The following is a 14,063-nucleotide window of genomic DNA, read 5'->3' as shown; positions in this document are numbered from 1 at the left end:
GCTCTGGATTCAGCCTGTCAGAATGTTCCTCTCCTTTACAAAATACATAATCTCATTTAAAATCAGCTAGTTTTCTGAAAGCTACTCAATGTGAGGGGAAAAAGGCTGACACAGTTCCCTCTTGCCTGCTGATGTAGTAAACTTACTGATTGCTTATCTGCTGTAACACCAACCACTTTTTAAAAAATTTTTGAAATCATATTTATGAAGACTTTAATGGTTCATACTGTCTTCTCAAATATGGGCATTTATATGTATTGCTTCTTAGGAAAGATCAGTTTCTGAAAGGGTATTTTTTTTTAAACTCTTTTTATTATTATCTTTCAAAAACTTCAAGGGGAAAACTCTCTCCCTCCCCAGCACCCCAAACATTTCCCCTTGTATTGCTTCACCTGTTGGGATACTAGTGAATTTTTGGGTTTGAAAATAGCCTGGACAGGATTCCCCACCTATCACAAAGCAACATGCTCTCCTCACACAGCTCTAAAATGTCTGGCTGATTAGTGGACCTCAACTGTTGAGGATTCAGTAGATAATTTATCCTTGAGTCAACATCCCAACAAGATTTTAGGAAGAAGAGACTGTTATAAGTGAGATACAAAAGGAGATCTATCTATAAAGGAGATCTTCTGGGAACTATCACAACACTGTTTTTCAACAAAATGTTTCACTTTCTGAGACTGAAAAGCTTTGTTTGAAAAGTGAACTGTGGGTTTTTTGTTTTTGTTTTTGTTTTTTTTTTTTGTTTTTGTTTTTTTTTTTTTTTAAAAAAGGGATGGCCGAGTTTCTGAAATGCTCCAGGTTTATCTGAAACCATATATTTCTAAAGAAATTTGGAAAAACTGTTTTCTTGTCTTGGGGAATTGATTTCTTCTCCCTGTCCTGACATGTGAAAGCTACTGGAGATTACCATGACATAATCTCCGTGTTTGTCCTGCAGAAGGAAAAGTGCTCATCCTGGAGTTTTTGGCTGAAGTCCAGCACAGAAAATTGAAGTTCATCTTCCCAAATCCAATCCTCTCTGTAACTCTGCTTGGATAAAGTCATCTTCCACTCCCTGTACAAACTGTTTTGCTGCTATTTTAATAGCTTCAGAGCTCTACCACTAGCATCCATCTTAAATGATGAGCAAAGTGACCCTTTCAGTCTCATGCCTAATTCACACTGACTGCTCTGCCATTAGTTAGCTAATGATTTGTGAAATATTTTGTGATACACCTTGCAGTCTTCAGCTGAACAGTCCTCTGCAAGTGTCTAATGTTAGTGGTAGTGACAAAACATGGCAAGTCACCATTGCATTTCCCCATGCATTTCTTCCATTTAACCACATTAAGTGGTTTAAAAACTTCAGCTGCATGTTGAAACTTGTGGGTTTTGGCAGTGTTATTGCAAGCATACAGGCAGAGCTTCCTCTTGCAGACTTTCTTCCTGCCAGCAGTTCCTATTCACACCAGCAATCTCATCAGCTGCACACAGGCTAAATTTTGCAGCATGCCATGGTGTACCCTCAAATCTTAATTATTATTATTATTTTTTTTAATTCCCCTTCCTCCCACCCATCCACTCGGAGCACACCTGAGTTTCTGCCCAGGATTACGGGGAAACCAGGGCATGGAAGATGCTTGTGTGCATGTCGCCGTTGTGCCAGTGTAGTCCTGGGACCTGACCAGGGCTCTCCCCTGTGCCTGAGAACGAGTAAATCCTCCCACATGTGTTAGTGTAACTGCAACTAGGGACATAATTGGGATTATTTGTGTTACACCAACTGAGAGGACGGGAGCTCTGCTGCATGTGGGATCATATACACAAAGCAAACACAAAGCTCCCACTGATTTTGGAAAAGCATGGATATGAGGTGATATCCTTACTACTGAGAGCTGGAATGAGAGAGAGAAACCATTAGAAATCCACAAGCAGTGGGTACCCACCTTGCAGCTTCAGAGTATCTCTCTAAGCAGCGAAACACAGCAGCTAGGCGCAGGTGATTCCGGAAATAAACTGGGTTCAGAGAAATGCTCCTGCAAAAGGTAAGAGAGATGGACAAGTTTAGATTTCTAATTCTCAAATCATTAAAAGCTACTTATAATCAAACTGTGACTAAGACACATACTGTATATGCTTATTCTATCCAACTCAACGCTGTATGTCTCAAATGTAATATGAACTATCACTTTCTCTCTCTTGACAGCTGTGATATATGAACAAGCATTATTAAATTTTTTATTGAGGTTATATCATAAATGCAGTTTCATTAGGGTTTTGTGCATTGTTCTAGAAAAAAGCGCCTATGGTAATATTCTATACTGCCTTTTGTTTGTAGATAACATAAGCAAAAGTGCTACAGTACAACTTGTTAATCCCTAGCTCCACAAATGTGAGTGATCGTTGTCTGACCCATCTCCCTGGAAAAGCTCTGCATCTAAAATGTATTTTAATGTTAACGTGAAAGGGTTTAAAATACCCTCTGTACAAGCGATAGGTTCTCTGTGGGTGGACCTTGGCATGTTTCTTAGACCCTCAACAGATGCAATTCCAGCTGTAGTGACTTACATGCTTTAAGTCAATATCAGGAGAAGATGGAAGGGTAAAAATAGCATAAGCCAAGTAGTTAGATTGGCAGGCAGTATATCCTTCTGATGCAAGCAGGGGAGGGCAAGAGTGACAGCTCCTTCTACATCTAATTAGTTCCACTTGTGAGATCTCCAACAAGTGACTGGCTTCTCTGGCCAGCACTTCTGCCAGTGCTTGGAGAAAACATCCATATAGTGTGTTCTAGGATGCAGAGTTTAATATTGATCATTACATACGTGTTTTATGAAGTATTTAATGGTAGTTCACGACATCAACAAGGAGATTAACTCAACGTTCTGTTACAAAGAAAACTTGCAAACTGGCTTTTGTTTCCTCATTAAAAGTTTTGAATATCATGTTAGCATTAAAAACTACTGCTCTTGTGACTTCAGTCTGCTATTAACCACAGAACTAATCCTCTTCATAACCAAGTAATGTATTAAAGTTTATTCTTTGTCTTCAAACTATGGCATAAATATATATGTAAACACATTCAGCTATTAATTCACACTTATGGAAACACCCAGAGTGCATTTTAGAAAACCAATAACTGTCTTTTCTGTATGTATTCAGCACTGTATGTCTGGGGCCTTCAGAAGGGGCTTTCAAAATAAGTTAAAACCTAAAAATATCTCCAAGATGCTGTGGACTTGTGAATCAAATTCATTCTGCAGGCACTTTCTCCAAGGCATGTAGAAGAAGGCCTCTCTCTCTGACTGAGTACATTAGATATATAAGGAGTGGATCAGTAGATCAGAAGAGCTAATGTTGAGGCCTCTGCATCTATATTGTAGAAAGCTGGGGCTTTTATTTCACAATAGACTTAGTCTCTTCCCTTAAACAAAATGTCCCCATGCATGTTGCTTAAAGCTGTCTTAAAGGTCAGCCGTTGGTTTGTGTGGTACTTGTATTTTGTGCACAGCTCATGCAGAACGTGCAGGTAGCTTTCTCTGAAATTAATCTAGTTTGTGAGTGCCAGAATTGGTCTGTGAATAATCCACTGTGCAGAAAATGGATAAAATTGTGTCAAGTGCATCACAATCCTGCTATTGTGCCAAACCAAACCACTAAGGTAGATGTAACCAGTGGAACAGTAAAGCTTTACTCTGTATGAGCAGAGCTGCTCTGTGCTCTGGAGATTCAGCTCTGCTGAAGACCATCCTAAGGTCGTATAGGAACTAGGAAGCATCTCAGAGCTATGCTTTCCCAATCCAACATTTGAAAAAAAAATGCTTATAAAACTATATTGAGAGAAAGCATTGCCCTGCAGGAACTGCCTCTCTGGGAAGAAGGTGTAAGGGTAAAACCAGTGACAAATGATACCATGTAATTTAAAGCATTACTGGAGGAAGTGTAGCCCTTAGTGACTGGGGGCACATTTAAATACTGAACTAAAATACAGTGGATGGAACAGCATGGGATGTTAAAGATCAGTTGCTCTTAATGAGGGGAATGAATCTTTCTTATTAGTAGTGAAAAGATAATGCCAATGGCAAACACTGCAGTTCTTGGCCAAACACCCTCCAGATCTGAAGTTTAGACAATACTGATGGTCACCAAAACTTAATTTAACCAAAACAAAATCATCAATAGATCAAATACTGTCAGCATTTAATGATTTGACCAAAACAGTAATACCTTATGTAGATGACAACTGGTAGTTCTGCAAGCTGTTTTAAAGGAGATTATTGCTGCTGTGAACTGTAGTCAACAGCTGATAATAGTAATATTGATTTTTTTTTTTACTGTTTTTTTTTTTCTTTCTCCCTCAACAACTTATTGGTTCTACCACAGCCAAGCAATAGCACTATGAAGGGAAAAAATTAAAAAATCAATAATTCCTTGGTAGTTAGCGACAGATTTTCTGTAAGTCTCTGAGCAGGATGTGCTGGGATAGGCTTATAATAAATATAGAACTGTAGCAGATTTTCAAAGAATTAGATATCAGCTCTCCATTTTCCATCTTGATTTTTTTGCTAGTCTCAAAAAGATCAACTGCTTTTCTCGATCTATAAATTCTATACTGAAAAATATTATAGTACACCCTAATAGATTGAGCAAGCACCAGAAAGCTACCTGTGACTCCTGGCAGATTGGTTTGATGTTGCTTGGCTCCAGAGAGCCTATACCCTAGAAATAATTTCTGCTGTATTACTACTTTATCCAAAAGTAGCCTTTGCTGTACTGATGCAGCCCTGGTTTAGTAGCCTTTATGCAGAGCAGTGCTAATCTAATGCCAGGTGTGCACTAAAACTGTGCAGAGCTGCCCCTTTGGTTGTTAAATCTGACTCTGGTGTGTTTCAGGTGATTCTTGGTGAAAAGGAGAAAAAACCCCAACAAACCTGAATGAAAATAGGAAGCAAAGGTATTGTACAAACAAAGGTTAAGAGGAAAACCCTAATTCCAGGAAGTTCTCTGTCAAATAGGAGCAGATGGGGGACCCATCTGGCCAGGCAGAAATGTGCCAGGCTGTGCATACTGAGAACAAGTCCATGCTCCAAGATCCACCTCCAGCCATGAGCAGGCTTTGATACTAGGCTGGTTAATCCAGTAATTAATTAGTAGGGATGTGTTTCAAGAGAGAGGCTTGAAAGAAGAATTAGGAAGGGACGAAGGTGGTGGACACACCAGCTGCAACGCAGTCAGGACAATCTCTGTATGTGGTGATTTGTGTCATGAGCAGAAGCATCGGTCCTTTGGTCTTTTTTACTCAGATGCCTCGTTTACTCATGGGAGCTTCAGGAAGAAAAAATAGTTCCAACAGGAAATGTCAGAAAATGGATAGCTCTTAGTTTGCACAGAGAAAACTTCTAATCCTCAAAACTGCAAATAAAGTCACTACGTCTGGAGATTAAAACTTGTGTTCTTGCCAGGTTTTTCCCCTCATCTGTCAAATGACTAGGCTAAAGTAAACCTGAAATAGATTTTCATTTATTTTTCATCTTCACTGTAATCCAAAGACTGCCCCGTTAAAAGCCTTTCGTAAATCATTTGGTCAGTTTTTCTCAACAAAACAGTCCTTAAGTAACGCTGTATATCAGCCTCTTTTTTGACGTTTTCATTTTTTCATCTTGACATCTTCTCTTAAAAATAATACAGTGTTTGTCCTATTATCTTTTTTCAAACTCTGAGGAGGAGGGAAGAAGGCATCAACTCTCTCCCCCATCACAGCAATTGGAGTATGTGAATCAGAGATGCACGTTAGTCCGTGGTTTTCTCTCCAAGTTTTTCTTTCAATCTTACTGACCAGTGTTAAGGAAACAGGTGTGGCAAGAAAATCAGACTGCTACATCAAAACTGTCTGCTAGAAATCACATTGCCTTTTCTCTGAGGTGCACATTCTCTATCAAATTCCATCCCAAATGCAACAGGGATTTAACTCTAATCTGACTGACATGAAAAAGTGCCTCTGCTACTATCCACCGTATCATTCGTGTTTGGCCTTTATAGGCCAAGAAAAAGTCAATGAGATGATTCTATAGATGAAACAAGTGAAAAAATACACTTCACCACTAAAGCAGATAAACTCATTTTTCTTGCTTGTGCTGTGAGTAAAAGCCAGCTTGCTCGTAGAGGTGCATGCAGTCATTTCTTTCATTAGAGTGGCAGACGCTTTTTCTTAGTTGATGGTGCCTTCCTAAGATACAGTGTGGTCTTCTGTACAAATGCATCTTAATAGTCAATTAGAATTGGCTATTAGAGAGAAATTAGGTGATTTATCAGAAGTAAAAACTCAGTGCTAAAGCAATACATGCCTCTGTGCAGAGAGATGTAAAGCTAGCGTGGCAGTGGGCTGTGCTGGCGTGTCCACGTGTTGCTGGTGCAGTGACTGTGCAAGTGTCACCGCTGAGGCGTTCTTCACCACCACATGACATACAATGTCAGTGCAAGCCGTGTGTCAACTCAGCAGAGCCATGTATTCAGCTGCTGTAGACTAATACAATGCTTTTATCTTCAGTGAATACTGTCAATCAGTACAGCTGCTTATCCAGCCCCAATATGCTACAGATGAACCTGACAAATCCTGTAAAATTACATTGAACTTCAACTCTCTTTTTTTTTCCTTGTTTCATCTGGATGGCAGGTAGCTTATTCTCTGCTGTGTAGCACTAGTCTTATATCTGTTTGAGTCTGCCATGCTCTGTTCTGTGATCCCCAGGGCTCGTTCAAGAGTTCAACTCTACTAGAAGCAGTCAAATTCCTGAACCCTGTGGTAGCCAGGAATGAACCTCATAATATTATCCTGTAATTTGCATGCACAGCTATGTTATGATTTTATTTAAATTTTATTTGGGGACCTTATGGTGGTATGATTGCTTGCAGCTAACTTTGTATTCTGAACCACTTCTTCTCCTGGTGCTGTTGTAGGGAACAAAGAGGGATGTGTCTTGGATATGTGAAAGCTTGTGGGCTTCTTTGCTCTATGTGAGAGTTTACCAAAGCTGACATCCTGAAGAGGGGAAAAAAACCTCCCTGTTGCAACAAGCTGGTGGAAATATTTGGTAGGTTTGTGAAAGCAGGCACTCCCAGAGGGTAAGAGTGGTGGCTTCAGTGGCAGTGGGTATGAATAATTAAAGGGAGAAGAAAGGTAAAAGGAGACCCATGTGAAGGGACATGTGAGGGAGGTCAGGTCTTTCTCTTGAGCTTGGTTTCAGTCTTGGTGGCTGTGAAGGTTCAGACCTGTTGGTCCATGCCCTGTTCTCTCCCAGCCCTGGCTGCTCTTTTAAAGAAGGGATGTGTAACATTAAGGAACATCTGTGTTATAGATAGAAAAGCTGGAGGACAGAGGCCAGGACCACTTGGTAGATGTAGCTACAAGAGTAGCTGTACCCAATACTGCTTATCAAGGCAAATCTGGCAAAGTCCAGAATGGGTTTCTTTGGTGGTAACCTGATAAATCATCAGGAATCACTTCTAATAAAATTGTCACCATTGAACCAAAGACAGACAAGCTTCTCCCGAACTTAAGTAGATCAAGGAACAAAACCAAATCCTCTCACACCGAAGGAGGACACCTGACTTGTCTTTGTGCAGTTGGATTTTTTTTTTTGTACAACCAAACAGAAATAAATGCAGTTATGGCATAATGAGCAAGGATGTTCTCTGCACAGAAGAAACCATCTCATGAAGTTTTCATATATAAACAGACAGGAAGGGAGAAAGTGTGGGTTCCCCCCCAAAAAAAGGTTTCACGCAATGCCTTTTCTCTGTCAGTAAAGTGAAATATAACTGCCATGCTAAAAGGTTTTGCAGCAGCAATTTGCTTTGAATTGCAAGCATAAGATAAATGTGCTATACAGGTCTCGATTCTTCAGCTGTGAAGGTGGTAAAAAGGAGAATATTCTTCAGTGCAAAACAAAAAGATATTAAAGAAGATCTTGTTTCAAAGCTCCCCCAACATCTTATCCCAAGTGGAGATACTCTGTATTCCCTGTCTAGTTTCCATAGTGTACTGCCCACTCACTTTCCAGCTGTACAAGTACCACTTTCTTGACCACCAGATCTTCCTTCTACGAGGAACTGTATTTCTTCCAGGGCACTTTTTTCGCTTCCTCCTGCCCTCCCCATAAACCTTTACTAAATGGGATCCCACCACACTTTGTGTGGATAAATGTTTTTGCAATATAAATTTTGACCTCAATTGAGCAAGTCTCAGTCCATAAAATAGGAACTGTGTCACTGATACACTAATCCAGAAATAACACATGCTTTAGAGTTGAGAATCGGAATCCAGAGAAAATGATTCTCATTTGAAAAGCAATAAAAAGTTGAAGTACATAGAAATATTTGAAATGCTGCATGAGAAGGAATGATTTTTTTAAGAGTACTTCTGGTTTATATTATCCAGAGCATCTCAATGGAATAGCTTTTTATTAATAATATCTCATCTATTATGTATATTGCAATATGCCTAACACAATTGCTGAAGTAATTAGGAGCTGCTAATTCTTCTCTTTCTTTCCTTTTCTGAGGAGGTAAAGAGATTAGGAGAATAGTTTAGAGCAAAGTATACATTACACTACAAGCTTCCCCCAGATTAGCAGCATCAACCGTTATGTTTCTCCTTTTTCTACTTCTGCCTAAAAATCTGTGCTCTTCTTGAGCTGCTCTTCTAGTCTGTCTCCATTTTAATGCCCACTGCCTGCACTGTATCATAGCATCATTGCATTATTTATTTTTGATTATTTAATATTTCACTAGAATTCCATTCTTCAACTTACTTTAATATAGTCCTTTTTTAAAGGTGCAAAATAAGGAAGCTAGGGAATGAAGAAGTAGCTGAATATTGAATTTTTAGCCTGAAACTTCTGAATTAATCTGGATTAGACTCCTGATTTATCCTGTCTATAATGCACTGACCAAGTTTTGAGATGCCTTATTTTCTAACAGCTATTGCATAAAGCTTGATCATTAATAATTATTTTAAACCTTTTGTAAGTGTTTGAAAAGTCACTGGGATTTAGAATTAAATCTGTGAGGTTTCAGCTGGTTTAGATTTTTCTTTTCCCCACTGTACCTCCATAAGAGATTCCCTCTGTTAAGTCATCGCTAAAGCAATCGTGTGTTATTTAACAGAGGTGCTATTTTCTACTTCATGTGTCTCCCTGTGAATTGTGCAAGAGGCATTAGACAGCCCTGCCTTCCACCAAACACATAAAAAGGCATAGCAGAAAAAGCTTTGCAGATTTATTACATTCTCTATGCATTGCCTTTCTGGGAGGGAAGGAGAAAATTGGCAGCGGGTCATGCTGCAGAGCAGAGTCTGCAAGGACACAGGAAAATCTTTACTTTAACCCCCAAAGATTTTGCATAGCTCCATACAGCAGTCCTCATTAGCATCAACATATTTTTCAGGCATTACTTAGAGATAATGTTACAGAAACCTGCCACAATGTCTGATTGCTCTTCTTCCACTCAGCCCTTACGTCCACAATTTCTAGATCAAGGGAAGGAGGGCAGGGAGCAGAGCCTGGGGATGTTCTGGGAGAAGGCAGGTAGCAAACATCCTTCCAGAAGGCACTTCCCAATCCACCTCCCACCACCAGCTGTGGGCTTCCTATGGCATGATGGCAATTCCATTGGGAAGAGATGTGACTTTTCCCCTATGGCAGGCAGCCTCATACCCTGCTGGGGAGCTGGTTTCCGGGGAGGCTACGGTACCAGCAGCCCCACTGCAGCTGGGCAGGGAGTGATCAAAAGTGGGCAGAAGTGAAACAAAATGCTTTTTGTCACTTGCTGCTGGGTAGGTGACGTTAACCTCTTCCCTGTTCCCACAGAATCACAGAATGTTGTGAGTTGGAAGGGACCCACAAGGATCATCCAGTCCACCTCCTGTCCCTGCACAGGACAACACCAAGATTTTCTAGTGCTCGATCCATGCACAGGATCTCTATGAGCAGCAATCTATGTTTAAGCAACTGGATTGAGCCCCATGTCTGTCATTCTTCAAATCTTGTGTGCCATGAGGACCACAGCAGTTGAGGAAGTGTAAATGCAGGAGCAAAAAGCACATTTCCAGTAGAAGGGTTCTGTTATGTTCCCAGGTGCAAACAGCAAGTCATACGGTGTCAGTGCAGATCTATTTAGCTTGCTTAGAGGAATAAAGCAAAATAAACAAGGAAGCTACGGAGATGTAGAGTGTCATCAAGAAAGTCATGTATATCATGTTTTGAAGGACCCTCCATCTTCAATTGTCATGGAGTTCAGCATTGCTCTCTCCAATTTCAAACAAAATTGAACCTTAGCAGTTGCTGCGCTGTGGATGTGATGCACTGTGGGCTGTTTTCTCCCATGCAGCTGCAGCTTTATGGCTTTCTCTGTTGGGCCTGGAGCTCTGAAGACCAGGCGTAATTGGGGGATTGCTCTGCTGAATTGCTGTGCTGTGCTTCAAGATTGTTTTCATTTGGGGCAAAAATTCAACCACCGGCATTATTATTAGGCTGAGCAACATAAGGCCTAAGTACTAATCTGAGGTTTCTTAGTCAGTTCTTGACTTCTCAGACCTTCACTGTTTTGCCATCTGCTATAATTGAAAACTGCCTTCTGCTACCAAAGGGAAAATCTAATTTCTCAGCAAGCCATATGGGGTTATTAAGATCATTAAACCCTGGTATGCCTTAATGCCTGGGCCAAAAGAACCACAGGGCATGTAAATATTGTGTGATTCATTTTATAGCTTCAGACTGCAAGTTAGGAATTATTTTGATGACTATCTTATGATGAAAAAGTGATGGTCAAGTAGGTTACTGCAGATGTTGCTTGGTGGGGTCAGTCCATGGCATGTTTGTTCAGAGCTGTGACAGATGAGAAGTGGTTTTAATAGTGTTTGACTGCAAAAGGTAAATCTTTTGTATCAGCCTGACAAATGATCAGAACCCAGCCAGTGTCCTCAATGGTGCCAGCAATGCTCAAGGCAGCCTTAAATTTTGATATTAAGAAACCAGAGAATACAATTTTCACTTTTCAGGAGGACTCAGACTTGGCTTCTCATACAGGATCTAAAGCTGATGATATAAATTGTATTCCCTTCCCTTTCTTAAGAATGGGAAAGCTATTCCCCTGAAGATGCCTGTTCTTGAACACTTTAAAACCAAGCTGCTGGAATTTTTCTCCATTTTCACTATTTCTCTAGTTATGGTATTTCATAAGACTTCTTCCTAGGAAAACCCACTTTGATATATTTGATATGATTATGTGTGAGAATATTAAAGCTGATTTTTGGTTAATAAGGCTTCAGAAATGAATGCAGGAGCTGTGAAATTTACATGAAATTAAAGAAAGAATAGTTCAGTAAATGCAAATAAATGCAGAAAGGAATACTTTAATTTGAATTCATGATTAATGCCAAAGGATTACCAGCAAACCATTACAATGTGGTGATGACATAAAAACTCGATGGGAATAAAAATTCTATATGCACTAGTTAACTGATGGCAGTAAGCTATTTTTAGTAGGGGAGGTCAGAGTAATTTATTTGTTCTTTTTGGAAAATATAGCTATTGATTATATTTCAAGTTTTGTCTCTATGTTAATTATGCCCCAGAATACTTTTTACTGGTATACTATTGTATCAGTTCCTGCATTTTACAATGTGACAGCCATGGTCAGTAGATTTATTCCCATTCTGCAAGTTATTAAATGAATTGTATTGAAAATAGACATTACTGATTGCCACTTTTCTTTGTGCCATGTAACTGAAGGAGTTAAGAACAAATTGTTGTAATTATATATAAAAAAGAAGAGTGAAGGCTTTTTCCCTGCTTCAGTTTTCCAGTGATCTCAGTCTAACTGTGTTTATTTTCTCTGTAGGGCATAGTTTCTGTTTTAAGACAACTGAAACCAAGGCATGTCTGAATAGGCTTTAGTTTCTGTAGCACTGGGGTCAAGACATCTTACTAGTTTGAAACCAAGATAATTTAAAGGTGGTAAAGAAAATTATTTCCTGTTCCAGTTATATTTATACTGTCTAAATAGCTTCCTTATTTTAGTATTCTTGGAAATCACAGTTAGAATAAGAGAATGATCGTTACCATTTTTCCAAAAGTTAGGAGTCCAGTCAAACTTTATGTATTTTTTTTTTTCTTTTCTAACATTATCTTTGAAAAGCTGTGGAAAAAATGTGGCTGGCTTTTAGTTTGTACAAGGAGTGCATTTGTTGTTGTTGTTACTGTTTTCTATTTATTCATTTTTAACACGAATCTCAGTCTTGCCCACGCCCTATGCTTTGGCTTACCTAACAGAATACTCCACCTGGAAGAAATAGAGTTTGTGTGCCCACTGGATGTGCCCTGGGAGTGCACCTACTGCTGTCTGACCACTCGTGAGCATTCAGACCCCCAACCCAGATGGGTACTTGGAACTAGTCTGAAGGATGCACCCCCACAATGCGAATAGGCTGCAGGTAGGCATGGCTTTACAGACAAAAAGTGCCCCGTCTCTCAATCACGGCAGGAAAGGGGTGGGGATGAGTGGGAATGGGAGACAAAGACCTTGTCATTAGGTCAGGATTCTCAGACTTCCCTTGACTTTGCATGTAGCTAAAAGAACCTGCTGCCATGATGGCATCGCACTTCTGTATCGATGCATTTTTCTTCGCCGCTGACTCCTGTGCGTTAGGCACCAACACATGCCTCCTCTTTTGTTGTAACTGCTCTTTTGTAGTTACATTCAAGATGATTGTATGAGAAAATCCTCACCCTGCACTAATTGAAGTGTCCATCCTAATACATCTCATACAAGGGAAAAAATGATGAGAGACTTCAGTGATGAAGTGTTGCTGGCAGGACATGCACGCGCTTAACAGAAACTATCGTTATGCCTGAATGCTAATTAAAGGCAGTACAAACCCAGCAAAATCCTAACCCATTTGAAACTAATGGGAATGTCATCTCCACCATGTGTAAGTTTTTTGTTTCTGGCTTCTTTATGTGTTGCTGGTGGTGCTCGTCTTTGTGGATCACAAGTAAGCCCATGATGAGGAATTACATAATGAAAATAATTGGAAGCCATCACTGACCTAAACTGGTTTGAAGGAGATCAAGAGCTCATACTATCATTACTGTCATATAAGATTGAGCGTGTATTTGTTTTAGCTTCAGTCTTAAGGGTGCCCTGGAATATGTTTGTGACTCACCTGCATATCCTTATCTCCTGCATTATCAAAGCAGTAAATGCATACATGGCTATTGTGGCTTAATATCTCAAATTTTGAGAATTAGTTCAATTTAAACATCAGTGCCATGTGTTGTTTCGTGGGTTCCTCTTCTGATTCTTCCTGGACAAGTTTTTTTTCATAGTCTTTGTTTAGTTTTTGATTTTACTCTTAGCATTGTATCTAATCAATATTTATTTTTACCTGTATGAATGATTCAGAGCATCGTCAGGCTTCCCCAGCTTTAAGTAGCAGATTACAAGCTTTGTCTCAATAAAACTGGCGATACTGCAAGCATCTTCTGAAGATGGCGTACAGGAAACGTCTATAGCACAGCCTTGGTTGCAAAGCTGTACAAGAAACAAAAATGTGATTTACTAATGTTATAATAAACATTTCGTTAGGTAGAAATGCTTTTTGTAACTGATAAATGGAGGAAACTGTCTTCTAAGTAAAATATACCCTGACTTTAACTAGAGTTAGCACTGCAAAAATCAGTGCAAATGCATGTGAACATCATATATAATGCAGTGTCATCTTCCCAGAAGGGGATAGTCAAGAGAGCAGATAATAAACTAAAAACTGAAAAGCACTGTTAGGAAAGAAACTATCTTTTTCTCCATTTTCCAAAATAAAGGCTCAACTTCAGACTCCTCAAATCTGTGGCTGTCTTGAGGTTGAAGGAACAGTCTCAGACATCTATTTACTTATTTCAGTCAGCCAGTGGTGAACTCTGCCTTGGGCTCTACTGCTTTTGTCCCACGGGTAGGACAGCAGAGAGTGACACAAGGCAAGGAAACCAGTCCACCTCCTTTAATGGGAGGGCTTGTCCTTCCAGAGA

The 14,063-nt window shown here is 39.7% G+C and overlaps 1 protein-coding gene across 1 annotated transcript in view; it reads right to left on the bottom strand.

The window, feature by feature from the left end:
• SPATA16 (spermatogenesis associated 16) overlaps window positions 1-13,572 on the bottom strand; it is a gene marked incomplete at its 5' end in the record, with an annotated part of 49,938 nt that extends 36,366 nt beyond the window's left edge. The window contains 2 exons of the mRNA XM_029086787.1: window positions 1,929-2,018; window positions 13,427-13,572. Coding sequence (XP_028942620.1) covers window positions 1,929-2,018; window positions 13,427-13,572 — 236 coding nt within the window. The remainder of the gene's footprint in view (window positions 1-1,928; window positions 2,019-13,426) is intronic.
• Between the last annotated feature and the right edge of the window lie 491 nt (window positions 13,573-14,063).

The sequence above is a fragment of the Antrostomus carolinensis genome, unplaced genomic scaffold, assembly GCF_000700745.2.
Source record: "Antrostomus carolinensis isolate BGI_N321 unplaced genomic scaffold, ASM70074v2 scaffold49, whole genome shotgun sequence".
NCBI lineage: Eukaryota > Metazoa > Chordata > Aves > Caprimulgiformes > Caprimulgidae > Antrostomus > Antrostomus carolinensis.
The sequence above is the reverse complement of the archived record's forward strand: the minus strand, read 5'-3'. Positions and strand labels throughout refer to the sequence as shown.